General features: G+C 41.8%; 1 protein-coding gene across 2 annotated transcripts in view; it reads right to left on the bottom strand.

Annotated features, from left to right (window-relative positions):
• Positions 1 to 22328, bottom strand: part of INPP5B (inositol polyphosphate-5-phosphatase B) — a 957269-nt gene that overhangs the window by 918937 nt on the left and 16004 nt on the right. The window contains exons 3-4 of one of the 2 annotated variants that reach the window (XM_085647875.1): positions 17327 to 17413; positions 7703 to 7800 (exon numbers count right to left, since the gene is read on the bottom strand). In XM_085647875.1, coding sequence (XP_085504001.1) covers positions 7703 to 7775 — 73 coding nt within the window. In that variant the 5' untranslated portion in view covers positions 7776 to 7800; positions 17327 to 17413. Of the gene's footprint in view, positions 1 to 7702; positions 7801 to 17326; positions 17414 to 22328 lie in introns of those variants that run through there. The other variant, XM_085647876.1, reaches the window with a different exon arrangement.

The raw sequence follows: 22328 nt of genomic DNA, 5'->3' as shown, positions 1-22328 counted from the left end.
ATGCACTACGTAATACCCCCCACCGAACCATGCAGACACTCAGACTGATACTCAAAAAACCAACTAATAACCTATATAGACACCCATGTAGCTACTCACCAACCCATGCAGCCACTTATACACAAAGTGAGAGACTGATACAGATATTTACATATTTAAACATTACTCACTAAGCCATGTATTCACTGATACACTTAATCAGTCAGTTACACAATCAATTTTTCAAAAACAAATCATCCATTTAGACACTTATATACCCATTTATTCTTCCATCGACCTTGAGATATACATATATAAAACATTTAATTTTCAGAAAAACAGACATTCACTGGATGATGTCATCAGTGATGTCATCAGTGATGTCATTTGAGATGTCATCAGTGATGTCATGAGTGATGTCACTGACCATGTCATGAGTGATGTAATATGTGACATCATCAGCAGTGCATTGCAGGCGCGCGAGTTATAGTTAGCTGAACTAACTATAATGGGGGAATTTCAATGGTTTTGTACAAGTGAAAAGTCCAGCTAACTATAACACCCCTGAAACCTATGGTTTTTTCAGTGAATTTCTGAGGTTTTTTAAATGCTAATTCCTAACTATAACGTGCCTGAAACCTATGTTTTTTTCTGTGAATATATATATATATATATATATATATATATATATATATATATATATATAGAGAGAGAGAGAGAGATAATCCACATAATAGGGTCCAATATTGCCATTGAGGGGTTTCTAGTGTGACATCATGACATTACAAACCACAAGGCCGAATGGTTTGTAAATGATGCCCAAGAGGTAATATATAACCACTCAGACTTGTGTACATACCGGCAGCAATAGTGGCACTGTCCTTTATAACATTCAGAGTAAAAAACCTTTGTAAAAGGACTCTATGTGTCTTTAATGAGAAGCAAAATAAATTTTGATATGAAAAACAATGAAATTCTCCTAAGAAACCTCAGTCGAAGTGACAGGATAGTACTGATACAAAACCTAAAAAACACTTAATTCTCCAGTTATGGCGGGAGATGCTACTAAATTACTTACTACATTGATATGGGGCAGGGGCCCACACAAAGTGGCATTAGCAAAGTATTGCAAGTTAACCTACGATGGCAGCCTAGTGATGGTAGACAGTCTCTTGTTACATAGCATCCCATCTTCTGGTACTGAATGACTGGATCTATGGTTCTGTTGCTGACCCAGCCTATTGACTGGAGCACAGGCTACTAGGGGATAGATCCCCTCTGCACTACATCTGCGTAAGGAGAATACCACATATTATGTCCCTTTCCACTGTAACTGTCCTGAGATTGTGGCGTCCTCACTTAATCATCTTGGTGGAAGGGGAGGCTCCACTATGGTCTGGTCCTCAACTGCCCCAAGTCACCACCCTGGAGGGATCTAGTAGTTGGGACACTGGGAATTTCTTCCCCAGGAAGTGGTCAGTACCACATTGGTGAGATCTTTTAAAGAACTTCAGGCTGAAATCGGGCTTGAGGCGTCCCAATTCTTTTCGTGATCTACATCTTAGGCATGCACTTGGCCCTTACCTCTCTGACACAAAAGATCTCCTGATAAGTGACCATGTCCCAAATACCCGACTATGGCCAAATCTCCACTATATACAAAAAGTTAGTTCTAAACATTTCAGACTCCTTTCCTGACTTAAGGAGTAAAAGGGAATAGGACCTTGGTTTACTCGAAAACTCTGAGTGGACAGTGGCTCGTATGGCTCCCTTAGAGGCTGCAAATTCAGCAAGATTTAAGGTCTGATTTAGAGTTTGGTGGATGAGTTACTCTCTCACAAATGTGACGGATATCCAGTCCACTGTATTACAACTGCATTATAACTAGGCTGTCCGGTTTTAGGTTTAAACCTATAATAACTGATAAAACCCCACTGGAAGGAAAATAGCCCTCACCAGTGTACACATATAAACACTGAAAAAACACCTGCACAACCACAAACTAAATGCCATTCAAAGAAAGGAAAAGAAGAGTGAAAGAGTCATTTATTTTCTTCCTGAATCGACCAATACAACCTAGCAGCAAGAAAGACTGGGCTAACATTATTCTGCTTGAGTTTTGTTGTTTGGAGAGGTCACAAAAGTATTGTTTCGTCTTCCTTTTGCTTTTTTCAGTTTTGTGGTCTTTGGTCTAAAGATGTAGTGTCTAGAAGCATGTTTTAGGTCTTGTTTAATTATTTTAGAAACTGAAGACAATTAGGCAATATCAAAATCATATTTGATATTTTGGCTGCGTTTGATTCGTTCACTGATAGGTAAAATGGCTGGTTTCAGAAGAATCTTTCCCGATATGTGCCATTACATTTACCCACAGAGAATGGGTAAAAACCCTTGATACATCATCCCCCAGTTTCGAGCGAGTCAGTATTGATGGCAGGTTTTAAACATTCAATGCAAGGTATAGTGACAAGTATATGTGAAAAGAGTGCTAACAGCAAGAATCAAGGATAGTGGTGAAAACCTGACACCAGACTTTTGGAAAACATGGAACGCAGTGTCACTTGGAAAGCTGCTGCAAAAAGGTTCTTTCCAAGTTCAACAAAGAGTGATATTGTTTGTATTTGCAGTGATTCAGCTACGTATATGAAAAATGCTGTGTGATTACCTTTCAAAATCGATACCTGAGCTGAAGTTCTTCCCTGTAAGAGATCCTTGTCACTTGTTAGATGGTATGCTGAAAGCATCTCTACAATCTTCAGAGTTAATGAAGAATGCTATTGACTTGTTAGTCCATTCTGGTGCACTGTTTTGTTAAGCGCGGGAACTAATACGCAAATATTTCTCATTTTGTGCTTTGTGTGGCATCTAAGAAAGATTCATCCCAACTGTGTCACTTAGCGGATGGTTCTCAGTCCAAGGGGCCGTGAACGCTATATTATCCATGTGGCAACCGTTTACAGAATTTTTGTTGAGTGATGATGCCAGAGGCAAGAAATGTGAGGGTCTTTGGTTGCATATTGATAGTGATGTGAACAAAAAGTACACTGTACTGTATTCTTAGATTTTTACTGGAAAACATAACTGCTGTAGTGTACATAATACAAAAACTAGAGTCTGGAAACACCCTTGTCTGCCAAGTGTTCAGCATAATTGGTGTAGATGCGAAGGGGCTGGGTGGCACCTTTAGTGACTTTGGAACTGCAACATGTTCCATTTTAGAGTGCTTACCACTTGGTAAGCAAAGCAATGTTGAAGAGTAATTCAGGAACTTTTATTTTACAATGTATGAGAAATGGCTTGCAAATATGCATAGAAATGTCCCTTCACCAACCAGGACATTTGAAGTCAATTAAACCTCACTGTGGTACTCTATATCAGTTCTAGACCCCTTCCGTAAAGGTGAATTTTCTCTGTGGTTTCAAAAGACTGCTTTATTTTTGACCACCTTAATAACTCTGAGGGCATAAGCGCCCAGTTCAACGCAAATGTTGCAGAGCCTGCCCAGAGAAACACAAACTTCAAGTGCACCAGTATTGGCATGGAAAGCTATGTCAGTGGCCAGAGTTAGCAAATTGAGTACTGGCTGTTTTGGCGTTGTCCATCTCAAGTGCCAATGTTGAGAGGGCCTTTTCACAGAAAAAAGTTTACATGTGAAGGAAAAGGTGAGCTCACATGACCAAAGACTCACTGAAGAGGTATTGTATGATGTACTAGAACAAGTTTGATTTGCAAAAATGTATTTGGATCTCATATACACTGTCTATATACCGTGCACTATCAGTACAGAAAGCAAGCAATAATAAAAACAAAACATTTTATAAAAACCGGAAAAACCCTGTTTCTGTTGTTTTAATGGTGCTAAAATGTGTAACAACTGATAACCACTGTTTTTTTAAGGTATTGAAATCACTTGAAAACACTGAAAAAACCCCACCAGAATTTACCAAAAATAGAAACTGAAAACAGGAAAGCCTAATTATAACCAATAGCACTTGTAATACAGTGGACGGGATATCCTTCATGTTTGTGGCAGAGTAAGCCATACGCTAAACTCTAAAGGAGGCGCTTACACTCATTCATTTTAAATACCTCCACCTTATTCACCTTATCTACCTGGCCCCACACTACCTGTCGCGTATGAATAAAAGCCCTACTCCAAATTGCTTTCATGTATAACAGCAGAAGGAGAGTCCCTTCCGACGCACGAAGCAGGAGCGGCTCGTGTCAAGGAAAAGCAGCGGGGTGGGGGTTAGGGAGGTAGGAGAATGGGGGATGATGGAGACAAATACAATTTAAAAAAATAACTTATCTGCCGTCCTCCAGCATCGCGTTGTGCTCTTCTGCTCCTCTCCGCTGAAAGCAGACACAGGCTCCCAGCCTGCCCTGCGGACAATCCTGAAGCTGCTCTCATTCATGAGAGCAGCTTCAGGATTTGCCTTATCGCTGATGGTTTGTGCCAGGATAGACTGGGAGTCTCTGCCTGCTCTCTCCAACCCCAGCAATGCAGCTGAGGTGGGAGGGAGCTTCACTGCACATGTGGGTTTGGCCGGCCTTAGACGGACGGCCAACCCCACATGCACAGTGGAGGCAGTGCCCACCACTCCCCCTCCAGTCTTTGACCACCCTAGCCCCACCCCCAAGGGTCGTCATGAAAAGTAAAACAAGTTTTAAACCCGTTTTATCATTGTTTTATTTTTTTAATTTTTAAAAAGTGCGGACGGAGAGGTGACTCTCCTCCGCCATAGCGGAGAAGCCGCCACTGGCAAGAAGCTGGAGAGACCTCCGCCCCTTTTGAGACTAAATCCGGGAGGCGTTGGTAGCTGCATTGGGCAGACCACTTGATTTGACTCTCAAGATGCCCTTGCTGGGCAAGGTGGAAGATGAAGGATACACACACGTAAAAAGGATGCTACTTAGATCGGGTCTTGTAATTGCCAAGCGAGACATTGCTCAACATTGGAGACAGACTGACCCTCCAACTCGTTTGGGGTGGCTGGAATGCATGGACGTGTGCAGCATCCAGGAGAAGCTGGTTTATGAGGCCCGGAGTTGTCCTGTGACACATTCTAGAGTGTAGGACAGTTAGATGCCGTATAGAGTGTGCTTGTAATACTATATGTGAAATGTAACATAATGATGTTGGATGAAATATCAATGAATTTAATCTCCTAGAAGATAACTGATACAGCAATGGCAATATGGTGTTTTACGATTCTTTTCTTTTCCATTCTGTCTGTGACAATGGCATTTATTAATAGTAGCGAATAGTGGTTATGTCCTGTTTGTTTCTAAAATTCAAAATTCAATAAAAAATAATTATCAAAAAATAGGCCCGTGTTGTCGTCCTAGGAAAACAAACTTTTTATGGGATTCAGGAGTCAAAAGCAGGGCACTTGTACAACAAACAGAGGAAAAGGGGAGGTTTGTGGCGTTGGGCATACAAGCAGCCATGACCACAATTAACCCGTATTTGTTTTCTGTTTTCAGCGAGCCAGAGAGATGATTTCTCATCTACCAGTTTCCAAATTTTATTCACAGGTTAGGAATGGTATTAGGGAGTATGTACACAGCAACACTGATGAATAAGCATGAAGGGCAGGTACATGATGCCCTGTATGTAAGTAAATACTGTTTTACAAGAAGACTGCAGATGTGGGTTGGGGGTTATATGCATTGGAAGGATTCCTGCATGCAGCTTTGGCTGTGAGCTCTACCCTAGAATTGCCACATTCAGGGAGTCTGGTGGGAGCAGAATGGTCGGGCTTGATAATGGACTCCCCTCCTGGACCTGTGTCATAGGAGACTAAACATCAATTTTGCCTCAGACTTAGTTATAAGACACAGAATATTTTTTGTGCTTAAGTTGTTTCGTTTTCTTCAACTGGTCAACCCAAAGTTTAAAATCCTAAATCATTTTGGAAATATTTATTGAAAAGAACTGTTCACTTTTGAGCTGGCATATGAAGATGACAGGAGGGAACAACGAAATACATAAATGTTAAAAAAAATAGATATCGGTCTTCATTGTCTTTGTTGTGTTAAATGTGGTGAAGTGCCCCTGATCTCAGGTTGGATTTCGTGAATTCACCAGTTGTAAATGAAACTGCTCATCAATTCCTACAATTCAGATTAAGAGCTTGATAAAAGCACCACTCATGGCCAATTATTACCCATAGGCTTACCTCCGGCCACTGCCCATCCCTGCTGGATGATCGCTTGGTTCTCCAGCATTAAATGTTTTGCATTACTTTGATGTACCCATGTCCAACAGCGCATCATTGTCACCTTAACTTAACGGAAGCTTACCATGAGAGGAACTACAGTTTCGAAATTTGAGTTTCTGGCTGCTCAATCTGTTTTTTGACTATTAGCTGGTAAATATTATCGACACTTTCCCACACGAATTAAACACAATGATGATATCACATGCTGCAATGGGGGAAATGCTAAACTAACACTGGCATTTAATTGTCCGCACAGGCGCTTCTAACAGTCTGCCACATGGTGGCGCTGTCTGCCTAAATTAGGTATGAGCACAACAACAACAGTGACTAATACGTGCCACCCAAGCCATTCTTATAGCTTTGGGGGCCTGGAATGATATGAACTGCCACACTTGTGTGACTGTTAGTAATTGTGTTGGTACTGTCACTAGCAGAGCTGGCAGGAGCAATAGATTAGTGCAAGTTGCAGTGTGCAGGTAAGAACGGTGAGGCGGGTGGGGTGGTGGACTCGACAGACGACGACGACGAGATAAAATTAAATAAATAATTAATTTTCCCTCGTCATGGTGGTCTGTCAAGTCTAACGCCCACGCCCCCGCCCCACCGCTCTTACCTGCACGGGCCACTCTTGAATTAAAGCTCTAGAACACTAAAATGGTCTTGAGGGCCATTAGACTAGCTTTCCACATGCTACGAGAAGGGCTTAATTTGGAAAAGGATATGTGCCGAAAGTTTTGTTCAGAAGCCGGCTGACAGCGCAATCTAAAGCCAGGGGTGCCAGATATTAAGACCGTGTACTCTAGATTCCACCTTCTTGCGTCTTTCTACCACCATCAGATCTTCTCTGCCCCTTTATTTTATTCTTCCAGATCCTTGTTTTGTTTCTTTATCACTGTTTTTCTGTCTTTCTCTTCCTTCATATTTCCTCCTTTTGTGGTTTTCTCTCTCTTGATCTGGGTCAAAGTCTAATGAGTTAAAATAAGCCACGGTTGTCAAATGAGTGCTGGTGGGTCCCACCTGCATCTCCCCGCTCAAATTAAGCACTGGCTCTGAGACTGGTTTTATGCATGCTTATTTAGAGGTCACCCTTGCAATCGTCATGTGACTGTCTTTGTGCACGCTATGACACCTGCTTTGAGCATGCCATCAAACTGGCCTTGTACACTCTAGGAAACTAGCCTTTTGCATGTTAATCGAGTTGCCTTGTGCTCATCACGATCCTGCCTTGGGCACAACACGACACAAGCATTGCACATGAGCGAGATTGGCCTGGCACACACCACGAAATGAGTACTGTGCACACCTGAGGCTTGGCCATGTTTATGCTATGGGACTTGCTTGAAGCACGCCCTGCGACAGCCCTCACACACAAATTAAGCCAGGCATTGTGCACTTCTTGCGGCTGGCCTTGAGTATATAATGCGACGGGGCGTCAGCATGCCCTGAGACACATATATGATACAATACATACGCTCCATTTAAAGACATGGGTGCTTTACCTTCCTCAATGGTGAAGTCTTCTGTGATCGGTACAATGAAATCTAGTGTGACGTCGTCGCCTGTTATGGCCATTCGTCTGTGTGTATACACAAATATCCTGCAAGAGATAAGGGTACAGCAACTGTTACCATGATTCTGCTGTCATTTAGGGTACAATTGATGTTGTATATAATGTGCAATTTACTTAATTGAAAGAGACAGCACAGTAACCTGAAGGCAGCGGCGTACGCCATAAAGGGTGGTAGGGCGGGTGTGGTCGCGCGGGAGGCTTCGCTCAGGGTGATACAAAATATAAAAAAATAAAACTACCTTTTGCCGCCGGCCACTCCAGCGTCGCGTTCTTGTCGCGTCGACTCTCCACTTCCTGCCTGCTGGTCCCAGCAGACCCTGGGACAGGCTCCCTGTCCAATCTCCTTGCAGCTCTGCAGCGCAGGGATTGGTCTGAGCAGGCTGGAAAGACGCCCTGCTCAGACCAGGGAGTCTGTGGGGTTTCTCCAGCCCGGCTGCTCAATGCATCTGGGCTGGAGAAAACCTAAGTGTGCATGTGTATTTTGGTCCGCCTGAGACGGCCGGCCAAAACACCCCAAGGGGTGTATGTGGAACCCACCGAACCTGTCAGTTTCAGGGTGACCTAAAACCAGCTTTCGCCGCCTAAACATTCCATTGAAGAATATAACGTTAGGAAGCAGAAGGGCCCTCATTTGTACCAGTAACCCCTACGTGGACATAAGACTTCCTCCCTCTGGAATGCGCCGTCGGGGCAAACTCTGATGGCGCATTCCTCATTACAGAATGGACCACAGAGCCCCTTTGTTGATATCAACGTGCTTTGCTCCCTTTTCATTCGCCATTTAGGCCAGATAGGGCATGCATTTTCACTTTATGTTACTTTTTAAGCATCTACAACTTTATAGTATTTTTAATGCACCCATCAAAACTGTACCATACGTCCAAGCATTCTGCAAGGATACTCTGCTCCAACAAAATAAATTGACTTTTTCCAGCTGGATCGCCCTACATACACTGAAATAATGCAATTTTTGACTTTTTAGGCCTAACATGACAGTTTAGTTGTCATCAGACATAATGTGGTCAGCCTAAAGAAGAGCTTTCACGAGTACTTCAGCGAAGGCCATTAGCTCAGCTCAAATGTTGGTAGTCTGAAGTACAAGTTTTGATTGGACAAAGTTGTGTGCTTTCCCTCCACACAGCTGTGATGATTTTAATTTTACAGCCATCTGAGTCAGCAGCAACAGGGCTACCTAAGCTTGAATTTTAAGGGGCATATAAATGGTACTGTAATGCTGTTGAAGTCTCTTACACGACTAGTTAATTTACAGTGTTTGTATTTCTTTATCAGCAGCATAGATGAGAGGAGGGCAGTTATGAGGACTTTATTGCAGTCCCGACACCCTCCCGTTAATCATCAACTTTAGACTCGAGAGTGCCATTTTGTGTTTGAGAGCAGTAAGGGATGCCCAAGACCACAGTAATCTACATGACTATTTAGGTCTGACGTGACATTACAGCTGTTGCCTGACCTTATGTGATCAACAAATAGGAACTTTCAGAGTACTACTGAGAGAGAGGATTAGGCTCCTCATGCATGTTAGTTCCAATGAGTACATGATCTGATTACGTCGAATTTGTGTGCTTCTACTAAAAAGGCTGCTTTTATTGCACCTTTTTGGCTGAGGCAAAGCTGAAACTTGACATAGCAGAACTGAGTTGATTATGGTGGCAAGTTAATAGTCATGACTATGGGACTGATCTGTTTATTATAAAATGTTAGGTTAACGTATTTTGTTATATGGCATCTCACAGATTAGTGTGGTAGACAAAGGTTTTGGTGTTCATTACCCCATGTGAAAAACATGTGGCTATAGGTTTGCTCTGTCAGAAACCTTGTAGGCCTTCTTAGGTGAGATATTATTTTGCTTAGCCAACTGTAATTTTGTACACCTTACTAATGTTATGACTCTGTGACTGGTGGTTTACCTGTGGAAGCATTTACACTCAAAAGTGTAGGCCTGAGTTTGTTATGGTGATGGACTGTATGCCTGATTGGTGCTCTGGGGAATGTTATGTCTGATGCCACAGGTATGGCCTGCTTTATTATGACAAAGGTAGTTTGCATAGCTTATTTATTTTGAAAAGCATTTGCTAAAGCCTATAGGCAGGTATTTTGTTACATGGAATCTCACAGATCACAGTAGTAGGCAAGGATTTTGGTGTTGGTGATTCACTCAAACATACTATGGTGATAGGAACTATGCACTGCAATAATCCTTGTTAGGCTCTCTTAGGAGAGACTGTAGTTTTCTTTGTCAACTGTACTTTTATGTACATTTGCAATTTTATGACTGTATGGCAGATGGCTGCCTTGTGAGTAAGCCTACGCATAGTGAATTAGGCATGAGTTGGTTATGGTGACCTTCCAATGGTAACCGCTATAGGCTTCATGGGTGTGCAAGAAAATGGTATGCCAGCTGCCATAGGTCTGGTCTTTTTGTTATGAAATGTTATTACAAAGACAGTAGGCCTGTCTTTTTTATTGTGAAAAACATCCAACATGCCTCAATCAGTGGATTGGTATTGCATTGTTATAAGAAGTAGGCAGATATTTTGTTATATGGAATTCCACATTGTACCATAGTAGGCAATGGTTTTAGGATTGTTCTCCCACTCAGACAAACTCTGGGAGTTGAATTCCACTGTGATGATTCTTATAAGGCCCCATGGAGAGGACTACATAGTTTTGCCAACTGCATTATTGTACATATTTGTAATTTAAAAATGTATGCTGGGTGGTTGCCAGCATATGCTTACTTCAGTGGGCCTGTGTTGAGTATATAGTGTCAAACAATTGGGAAAGGTTGGAGGCCTTATTATTCACTGGGAAAAGTTGTATCAGACTTCTTAGGAGAGATTTGTGTATATTAGGTATGGCTGACTTACTTAGTGTGAAAAACATATGTATGTTTGAAGCAATACAATTTTATGGGCAGATTGGTATTACATTGTACTAAAGCCTGTAACCAGGTATTTTGTTACATGGAATCTCGCAGATTACCGTAGTACGCAAGAGTTTTTGTGCTGGTCACCCACCCAAACAAACCACGAGGATAGACAATTTGCACTATTGGTAGGGACTGTATATTGTTTTGACCAGTGGCGTAACGAAACTACAGGGGGGCCTCCCTTCAAAGTACATGCAGGGGCCCCCCATGCTCTGGACCGAGTCCAGAGCTCTCAGGCCAGGGACATGCCAGTGCCAGAGGTGGCCAATGAGAACTCGGAGCCCCCTACACCCCAGGGGCTGTGGGGTCTTTTGTTACACCACTCGTTTTGAAAACTGTATTTTGTATATGTCTGTAATTGTATTACAGTATACCTGATGGTCACCTTTTGGAAATGTTTATGACCAACACAGTGAGTTAGTTATGTTGACAAGCAAATGATAAAGGTTAGAGGTTTGATTGTTGAAGCTTTTTTCCATAATATAAAGGTATGATAAAGGCAGTAGGGCTCACATATTAAATGTGACAAGCATATGTTAAAGTAAATATGCATTTAAGGGTAACTTTGTATTACTCCGTATTAAAGCCTTCAGATAGGTATTTTGTTACATTGAATTTCACAGAGTACCACAGTAGGCAATGGTTTTGGTGCTGGTTACCCCCTCTGACAAACTGCGGGTATAGAAGATTTATACGGTTCCTCTGTTAGGTCCTCTTAGGAGAAATAGAATTTTTGCTTTACCAAATGTAATTTTGTATACAGTGTATTTTTATTGATGTATGCCTGATGGTTGCCTTGTTGGAAAGCTTAAGCTCAGTACAGGAAGTCATATTTGTTATGATGACAAGCCAATGATACCAGCTAGAGGCGTTATTGGTACTCTAGACAAAATTATTTCCAATGGCATAGGTCTGTTACGTGGTATTATTAAAAGTTATGATAAAAGTAGTAGGTTTGACATATTGATTGGGAGAAATATATGTTAAAGTCAAAAGGCATTAAGTGTGAATTGTTATTTCTCTGTATTAAAGCCTACATATAGGTATTTTGTTACGTAAAATATCATTGATTACCTTTGTCAGGAAAGATTTTGGTGTAGGTTACTGCCTCTGACAAACCATAGAGGTAGAAGATATGCACTGTAATAATTCTTACTAGAATCTCTTCTTAGCGGTCTGCCAGGATCTTCTAATACAAGAAAGCATTAAAGAATACATCCATCCATATGTATATAAATATATATCTATATAGATATATGCAGGGCGTTTGGGCCATCTCTGTTCTGCGTTGGTAGGTACGAGTGCCAATTACACTTTACTTCCATCCATGAGAGCGAACAGCATGGGGTAATGGTTAAGTCCGCATCAGTCATTGGCTCTCTTGCCCTGTGAATGACTGCATTTTCTGATCATATGTGTACATCCACCGATAATGAGTATGCTTCTTTGTCAGGGCTGTTTGGCAATCCTTTAATTTTCTCATGTTATGTTCCCCTTTTCATTTCTCTGCTCCACCTTTTTTATTTGAATGTTTCTCAAGGGGATATTATATCCAGGCAATACTAAAGGGTCACTTGCGTGCCTCTCCTTTCATCTGTAGTGCACTGAATCCTGCATGATCACTTACTCGAAACCAAGAGACCATTATGGCATGCTGTTGTCCATAGTGTATCATTGTTTTACCATTCCAAGATGGCGAACACACGGCTTCTTAATGTGGGAGCCATGCTGAAACAACAATAGACTATTTACAATGCCTCTGCAAGACAGACACCCGCAGCTATGTTTATTTTTTATTTATTATTTTATTTTTTTGCAGAGTTTTATATAGCGCGACCTTGACCCGAATCCAATCAGGTATCAGAGCGCTTTACATAGCACCAGTTATGTTACATGAGGACAGACATTCATTTAGGTACGGGGAGATTAAGTGATTTGCCCAGAATCACAGGATGTTCAGCGTCATTACCGAGACTCGAACCCAGTTCCCCAGGTCCGAGGTTGAGCGCCCTAGCCGTTAGGCCAACTCCTCTCCCCTAAGTTTTGTTTTGTTATTGCAAGAATATGCTTAATGTGTTCTTCAACATCATCAAAAAGAATGAGAACTGTTGCCAATGCTGAACAGCATCAGCAAAAACTAAAATAAAAGCCATGCAAGTGTCATGATGCTGCAGTGGCCATTGTTTTACTTTTAATTTACCATTCCAAAAGTGCAGACACCAATCTTGGAGTGGTAAATTAAAAAAATGAAATCTCAAAAGCGGACAATAGAGCAGGGAGTAGCCCTTTAACAAATGTGCAGCTGCTAGGGCCTCCAAAAGAAAAACAATTAAAAAAATGAACAGGTTGGATCTGTGCCACAATAGCAGGAGGGTAGGAGAAGCAATGCAGCACTGCTGAATGATGGGATGGAGCAACAGTGGAGCTGTGGGTGAATGGAGAGAATAAGAAAAAAATGGCAAGTGGTATGAGAATGTACAGGGGAAGCAATAAATGTGCTGGAGGAACGAAGCAGAGCAGTCTAACAAGCCGCCCTCTGCCATTGCACCCTCACGAGACAGCAACGTCTGCGTCTCACAGAAGTGTAGCATAGAGTCAAAACTGTGATCAGTATTACCTTAGGAATTTGGTACTTCCAACTCAGCTTGAGTGAGAAGTTTCAACCAACAATTTCTTTTGGGAGTCGGAATTCCAGGATTAAGGTGACTACCAAGTGTTAACTTTCAGCTGTCAAAGTGGAAAAGAATGGCGAAAGATACACTTGAAAAAATAAAGTGACTCTATGATTCTGGGACTTGGTTTTATGGATTATTCGCTGACAAAACAGTTCCACATTAACCTGGTGCTTCCTACCATGTATGGGCAGTAATAACCTGCATTAATGCAGCAATGCTCAAGTCATTTTCAGATCCATTGGCCATTAGGCAAGCAAGGAAATACCCCTTGTCCCTGCATGTTTTTTTTTTTACAATTCAAGGTCAGCAGGCTTGTGAGATTGGCACCTGCACCTCGAAGACCAACAGAATCTCGATAGGCAAATGTGCTTCGAGGACTAAGAGGCTCTCAGTAGACAACTGTACCTCGAGTACCCAGACTCGGCACATTCAAGCTCTCAAGACCTCTAGGGCGCTATTAGTCTATCATTAGAATTGGACGAGTTCCTGAGCCATGCAGCAGATAATCCTCAGATGATGGGATGGAGAGTTTCCAAAAATAAGTTGGCAACAAGATTGAAAATATTTTGTTTGTGCCAGTTGCGTGCCATCTTCGCTCCTCTCAAGCGTTTAATTAAGGGACATTCGAAAGCAACAGTGTATAAATACAGAATGAAATCTCAGTTGGTTCCTAAGAAACATGTCATCAAGCTTGTTGCAAACAACATGTACAGGACAGGCTTTAGGCTTGTGTACTATAGTCATCTGAAGAATAGAAAGTATGTACATTTGTTAAGTTGTTTTGGTGTTTTGTGAAGAACTGGCATTGCAGCCAATGTGTAGCGTGGGGTTAGCCACCATAAGATGTAATTGGTAGGAGGTTCCTCCTTATGGAAGCTTAGGACATCTTGCCACTTAAAAAGGTGGATCGGGGATGGTCCTTGGATCGATAGGGTAGGCGTAGTATCTCCGAATACTCTTAGCACAGGATAGGGAAGAGCTTGGTTCTGATAGACTGTCCATGTCATGCGATGTGTGACAGGTAGAAAGAGTCTCTGTCAGGGATATTTCAGAAGAGAGCAGGCACCCTGAAGACAGATCTGTCTAGGTTTCTCTCCAAGGTCTGTAGGCAGGAGAAATATCTCAGCTCAGGGTCTTGTGACCTCCATAGGCCATAGTTCTGCACTTTGCTGAATTAGCACCCATGTTCGTATCTTGCCAAATAAGATCTGCTGATGCAGTAACTAGGGGTGTCTTATTTGCTCAATGGAAAGCTATTTGAGAGATTTGTGGACCGGCTAAGAGGTCAGTTTTCTTCAGATTTAGGCAGAATCGTGTTCCTCAATTTTAAATTCTCCTACATTTCTGGATTTTTTTGGGGGGGTCCTCACAAAGCCATGATCAAATAGACAGCATTCGTGCTTGGCTGCTTCATACTTTGAAGAATGGCATTTAAAATAAGCTGCGACGTGATTACTTATGTAGAAAAAGACAATCTGGTTCGTAAAATTTTCAGTGCTGAACTTTCTAGTTTCTACACAATTTCCTGAACTTTAGTTTTGAGCTAGTATATACCTACATAATATTAACAACTGGCGTGTTACTCCACCATTGCATTGACTTTGGTAATAATCAAGGCCTAAAATAATCTGATTTTCTGTATCTGATACGATCCAGGAATTCTTATCTAAACATGTAACAAGAGGTTCAGATGTTTATGAAGTGCTGAGTGGAGCTTCTCTGCTTGCTAACCAGCCCACATCAGACATGTTTTGTTCAGAACTTCTTTGAAACGGGACTGGTGCTTCTGAGCTACCGACCCTCACTAGCAAAGAGCCCATCATGAGATCCGGCTGGAACTAAGCCTCACTGATGTTTAAGAAAAACAGCAATGATGGTGAACCACTGTAAACCAAAGGAATACGACTAAGTTAGGCCAGGACAATGTACGCCCAAGGAATACAACTCTGGCGCAACTTCGTCAAGGTCTACAACTGTGGCCTTTATGTAAACTGCTGCATGGTCACTGCTTTGCAAGAAGCCTTTAAGTACCTGATGAGTAGCGATAAAGGTTGTTTTAGAGTCACACTCATAGGACTGCACTACTTTCGATTAATCACACCTTGAGGCATCCAATTTACCATGTGGGTACATTGCAAATCCAATGAGAAAGGAATTGTAATCTCACTTATTCAACTCATTCCTCTACCCCTAACTCCCTGCGATCCTTACTTTTATCAACCCCAACTGATTTGGACCCACTTGAAAATGCCCTTATTTGAACCTAGCCACCCAGATAATTACATCTTTATCACACACCTTCTAGTGCGCTAGTCTGTGCACAAGTACCACACCTTCTCCCACCTCCTCACTTTGCTACATTGTCCCTGCTCACCTAGAACTTGCTTCCCTGGATATGGGATCAACATGCATCTAACAACATCCTACCCACCCGGGTTGTGGCTTGACAATGCCTACACGCTTGCACACCTATTGTATCTCTTGTCTTGGCATTTTGTAAACAGCTCTGTGGTCATTTCGCGACCAAGCTCAGTCCAGAATGGCAACCAAAATCTGCTGTAGCAAAACCATTCAACCCAGCCCACACTGCAGGAGACATGGCGATAACCGGGCCTTGGAGGCCTACTTGGGCCATGGCAGCCTATCTTGCTCTAAAGCAGCACCCTAGCTTCACCAGAGCTTCAAGTTTCTTTACTCCATTAGTTACTATGACAGTTCAAAATAGTGTAAAACGGATTTGACTTGCTTGTCTATTGACTGGGGCAAAACATTCTGAAGCTTCTCTGCCTTCCAAGCTGCAGCCCACCCGCCATAACGGAGCTTCTCTGCTGAATGGGCACAGAATTCTGAAACAAGTTGCTTCCACCGACATGATGGCCTCATGACTGGTAGAAATGCTCCGTTCCAAACAGCCCGTAATGTCATAGCAACATGATGGACAAGTAGCCATTTAAAAAAAACATTTTTTAAAGGCCAACCTTGAAAGTGTTTTTTTTTTTTTAAATGAAAACTGTAAAAGTAGGCACATGGTGCAGTAGGAATTCAGCCGATCTCATTGGAGGACATTGCTCTTACTTTTTCTGCCATGAATCCGGGAACCATGCAGGGTGGTCCGATGCATGAAAAAAGTAACATCACTAACCCTGCCCTAATTAGGGTTGGTCTTTTGACACCATTGTGCCATGGGTCCCATGGCGGCTAGAGAGCTAGACAAGGTGTTTCTGATGGTGAAACTGGATGGTACTCCACTGTCACGAACTCAGTAGTTCTTTCTTCTCAAAATGTGGCAGCGGAACAGGGCCATAGCTATAAAAAGTGCAGTCGCATCCATTCTAAGGGGTTAACTACACATGAAATATGTATGTTGTTTGCTATGAAACAGAGGCCCCACTTACTTCACTTACATTAAGGTTCTTGGCACCATTTCTACACTACTGTGGGGGAAGGTGAGAGGAAGGCACACTTGCCAATTTTTCGTAAATGTCCATTTACCACCCACCTGTAAAAGAGGCCCTATGTAATTAATCAATCAATCAGTATGTTTGTAGAGTGCTTCTTGTCACCCGTGAGGGTATCCAGACGCTGGCAGGATTCAGTTATTTAGCTGATTACTCGGGTCTTCAGGGACTTTCGGAAGTCTGGAAGAGATGGGGACGCCCATAGATGAAAGGGTAGCTGTCAAATGTTTGGTCTGCTGGTGAGGAATTGACAAGCATCAGTTGTAATCCTTTACCATGTGAAATAACACAATGTTGTGCATGGGTCCATGCTGTTGCAAGATTTGGATACCCATTTAATCCAGAGAATATCTCTTGGCAGTTGTTGGTCATTGCCTACAAGGGGAGGTTGTCTGCATGTAAATGACTGGCGGCTGTGGAGACATACATACACTCTTAACATCAAGATAGAGGATGACCAGCGCACTCACGCATACTCGTCGCCACACTCCACGAGGCCCAGGAGCCGACTTTCTTTGCTCAACTTCCCGAACACGATGCCCTCCACCGCATGCAGGCTAGAATTAAGGAATCAAACAAAACCACCTCTTTCAGTTTAAAGAAAATTATCTGGCACGTATAATTAAACAAAAAAGTAAATGAAAATTCAGACTTTTAGATTGTTATCAGTTCAGTTCAGTTCATAAACTTTATTCGGGTAACTTAATACCCATAAAAGCACAACATCATAACAAAAAAATAAATAGCAAAATGGAGGATTGACAGTACACGATAATCAAACTTTTGTAATAATATAACTATAACATTTGATAAGTTTGATGACAAATTAAAAAAGAGCTTCATTGGTAATAAATAAATAATTTGCTGTTAATAAAACATTATATCAGCTAGCAATCTATCTATCTATCTATCTATCTATCTATCTATCTATCTATCTATCTATCTATCTATCTATCTATCTATCTATCTATCTATCTATCTATCTATCTATCTATCTATCTATCTATCTATCTATCTATCTATCTATCTATCTATCTATCTATCTATCTATCTAAATATATAATTACGTCTTTTTTTATTTTGGAGTCAGTTTAAGCCCTTTTAATCTTCGCTGCTGGTCACAAGATTGAACTGATAACGTCCTTCATATCTCCATGGTTAATAAATTGAGTACCATTGATTTAGGTAAGAGTAAAAAAAACGTGTTTAAAAACTCTACAAACTGGCAAAATTATGGCCGCAGCCGAGCTATTATTATCATCAACATTTTTGGTTCTGGAGTTCATTCAGATTCCCTGTTCATACCTCTAATTTCTCGGTCGTAAATAGAATATTTCCTTCACTAAGTCGTCGACAGTTGTGTCTGTCTTGCGTAAAGTTTTACTGCTCTCATCTTCGACACGCAGAAACGGCTGATCGGTCCTTAATTTAGAGAAGCTCAAAAATGTAGAAGAGTCAGTTCTATCCAGGGGGCACAACTGGGGAATTCTGTCTATTTTAACATCAGAAAAAATACTGAACACCTCAATTTCCACCAGGCACTTAAGCCCTGGCTTATACCCCAGTATGCAGACAGTCAGCAATTTTAGATAATTGTTTATTTTGTTTTTTAACTGCGGATAGCAACTGAGCATGCAGGTTGAAAAATCTAGACTTTTTTCCATGGCCAAGTTTTGGGCACAGTACAGAAATTGCTATAACACATGTTGTCTACATATCAGTGATAACAGTGACATCTGCTTGCTGGTTTGTTTAACTTAACATTGGCTCTTGATCCTGTTTCCTACGACATCGTACCACATACCTTAAAGAGACCATGTGAGCTTTACAGAGATGGCCATGAAATGGTTTGTATCCAACTTAAAAATTCACTCTCCATTGATTAGGATAAGAGCCTCTTACTCAAACCCCACTCTTACACCTGAAGTGGTCTTCAAGATGCCAAACTCGTACCTGCACTCATAAACCAATCCCTTGATCCCCTTGTCGCATCCCTAGAGCCAAGACCCTAGCACATTCACACCACTAATATGTGGGCTACATCAAAGTCTATTTGAAGGTATCCTCCCCTGACAACATCTTTTATCTAGTCAAGACTCTAGAAATGAAATGAATAGAATTAAATGAAAAAATATTTATAGAGTGCGTAGCTACCCGAGGGCACCCCAGCGCTAATAGCAGCTCTACACAAACAATGGCTGATTACTGAACGAGCTTAAGGAAAAAGCCATGTTTTGAAAAGTCTACGGAAGGCTAAATGGGTGGACTCATGACGAATGTGAAGGGGAAGGGCGTTCCACAGCCTGGCAGCGTTATAGGAAAACAAATGGCCACCGCTTCTCGCCTTTTTTATTCTGGGAACTAAGCCAGATGGAAGTTGTCTGAGCATAGGCACCGGTTAGGACGGTAGTGCGAGATGATGGAGCAGTTGATAAGCAGTCCCTTCCCTTCTAAGTACTTGTGCGCGATACATAGAGCCTTATTTAATTTTCTCCAGTATGGGAAGCCAGTGAAGGGTCTTTTGTGCTGGTTTGACGGATGGCGGTTAGGAATCCACATTTAATCCTGAGCAGCAATCAACCACTTCAAATTCAACTACAACAAAATTGAATTCTTGCTTAGCTCACCTAACCATTCCTCCTCCCTGGTCTAAAAATGTCTCAACTCTGTGAATATCATGATATGTACCCTGGGGATAATCAGAAGTTCCAAAACTCTTGGATTCATTTTAGATAGTCACCTCATACTACTCAAACACATCAACAATTAAGCCAAGGGGACATGTTACGCCCAAGCACAAGATGGCCGTATAGTTCTGGGCGCCTTGTAAGACTGGCTGATATCCTGCTAAAATCTCCAGAAGGGGAGCGCAACTGCACCTGGTGAGGAGATTAGAAAGGGAAGGTGCATCGAGCAGCCAGGCAGACTAGACCGGAATGTAAATCTGCCAAAGTAAATTCTGAAATACTGTGCCCTGCTATACTGGCCCTGTCTAGCACCGAATTTGACAAGTCCGGCTCATGCGCTTCTTGCCTTTCAAGTTAAAGCTCTCTGATGACAAAGGCTACAGAGGTGCTGATATGAAGTTGGGATCTGGAAGGCTCGCTCACATTGCCAATTGATCCAGCATGGTTTTGCTCCAACCCTTTACATAACAGCCTCTTATCAGGTACCTGTGCAGGCTCCTTGTTGTCTATTAAGATTTGCAGCATCACTTGTCTTCCTTCTGTACCACTTCTCTCTTTTCTCTCAATGAGATAATCCAATGATGAGATTATCCAATGATGAGATAACCACCAACGTTGAGATAACCAATGATGAGATAACTAATGATGAGCTAACCAATGATGAGATAACCCATGATGAGATAACTGCCCTGTTGGGTCAGTACATGTAATCCTGCAGTGCCTAGTTGCTAGATATTCAGCTTATATATTTTCACAAGCTTGACATACACGAAAAACCATATCTTCTTGATTTCTAGTTTATACTTTAGAATCTGGACTACTCAATTTAGCCATCTTTGTCATTGTCGTTGGCTTGCTGATCTAAGACCTCGCCGCATTACGTAAAGCACTCTGTTGCTCTTGGTATACTTACAAGCCATACAAAATGAATAAATACATGAATCCGAATTGGAGGTGGATGGAAAGAGAGTAGACGCAGAATCTCTCGTTGACGTGCATTTTTTGAGTGCTGTACCCACCAGGAAGAAACTGCAAAAATCATAAAATCCTGAGTGAAGAAGTACATTTGAGTCTCCTGCAAAGCAGCAAGAGCGGTTTTATTAGCTTCAAGCCATGCACCATGCAAGCTCTTTATTCGTGGTAATACGTGTATGAAAGCTGACAAATGAATCTTTAATGTCAAAAGTGCTGCCACCTGCTAGCATGAATAATTCATTAATTGAGAAACAAACAAGAATTGGCAGTAGGGTAAGCCTGGGCAGGTTTTGTCAGCCTCTATCCTTCCATTTATCTTTTGTTCAAGACTAGTTGGACAGTGAGGAGCCGATGCGGAAACGCAGTCTGAATGCAGGAACCTAGTCAAGTAGACTGCATGCGTACTCTCCAGCTCTGGAAGACGGTGCAAGAGGTGACGAGCCTTAGCCCACGCTTCTCCTTAACATTTTGCAGACATTTTTATGGTCAAACAATATTATGGCTTTTAAAATAAGAACAGCAGGAAAAAAGACTAAAAGACTATCAGACGTTTGAGTTTGTTTAGAAAAATATGCTTGATATGCCCCAAGTTTTCCTTGCGAGTCTGCTGATGACGTTGCAAAATGGCAGTGGTTTCCTAATACCACCGATGTCTAGTTTTGAATCCCAACACTCCTCTTTCTTCCACCACCCTATACCGCCTTTCTCTGTATCTCACTGAAGCGAGATCTTTTTACTGTCCGATTTCTTTCTTTTCACTGTTTTCCTATTTTTCTCTTCTTTCTTCTACCTTCCTTTTGGTGTCTTTCTCGCTCTTCCTCTGGTTCAATGTCTGATTAGGAAAAATAAGTCCTGGTCCTCAAAAATAAGTGCCTGTGTCCACCTGATGCTACCATCGGCAAGAATTAAGCACTGCTACGCGCTGTGTTGTCTCAGCGGCATGCTCAGAGGCTTAAGGCCATTATCTTCCTTTGAATTTCTAACCGAGATGGTGCTTATGATTAATTTTCCCACTGTGCACTATATCTTGTTGCTGCAGAACATGAGGTACATAATGCTATAACTTTTCAGGCTACCATGCTCCCAAGAAAAACTAATTGCCTGCAGTTTTTATTGCCAAAATGGTGGCCTTAAGACGTCTAATGGGTACTTCACCTATTACCGTCCATTTTTAGGTCTGGACTTAACCAAGACCTTTTGATGTTCCTAAAATGGTATAAATAATACACTCATTTAGAGGCACTTGCAGCCAGCCCGCGTCATTCATTGGTCTGTAACTGTGAGATTCACGTTTTTCTCCTGCTCGCTACACTGTGTGATGTTAACGGATTTAGCCGACATTGTACAGGGATAAAAACTGTTAGTAACTCGGGATCATTTCTCTTAAGAAGAAGTAGCTGTCGGTATAGAAAAGGCCGGAGACATCTGATCCAAACCCACTCACGAGGTGACACTCCAAGCACATGCTCACCACGCCAAGACAGGAGGTTCAAAGGGTGTTTCAGAAAATGCGTTGTTCAGTGCCTAAAGACTGAGCTCTGTGAGGCCAGTCCCATGACATCATTGTATGTCTCTGTCTAATCTCTGTTCAAGACCCAGCAACTGCTTACCATGAAATGTAACCTCATAATCTCCTTAGAAAGTGCTGGTTGGCTTTGTGGAAATAAATTCTAAAAGTGAATTCCTCCTTTTTAGGGCTGGCTTTAGCCCAGACCTTTTGATTTTACTAAAATGATATATATTGTACCTACGTATAGAGGCTTTTAGCCAGCCTTCTTCATCCATTGGTCTGTTATTGAGTCATTCACTG

This window comes from Triturus cristatus, chromosome 3_2 (genome assembly GCF_964204655.1).
Source record: "Triturus cristatus chromosome 3_2, aTriCri1.1, whole genome shotgun sequence".
In the NCBI taxonomy this organism is placed as follows: domain Eukaryota; kingdom Metazoa; phylum Chordata; class Amphibia; order Caudata; family Salamandridae; genus Triturus; species Triturus cristatus.
The sequence above is the reverse complement of the archived record's forward strand: the minus strand, read 5'-3'. Positions and strand labels throughout refer to the sequence as shown.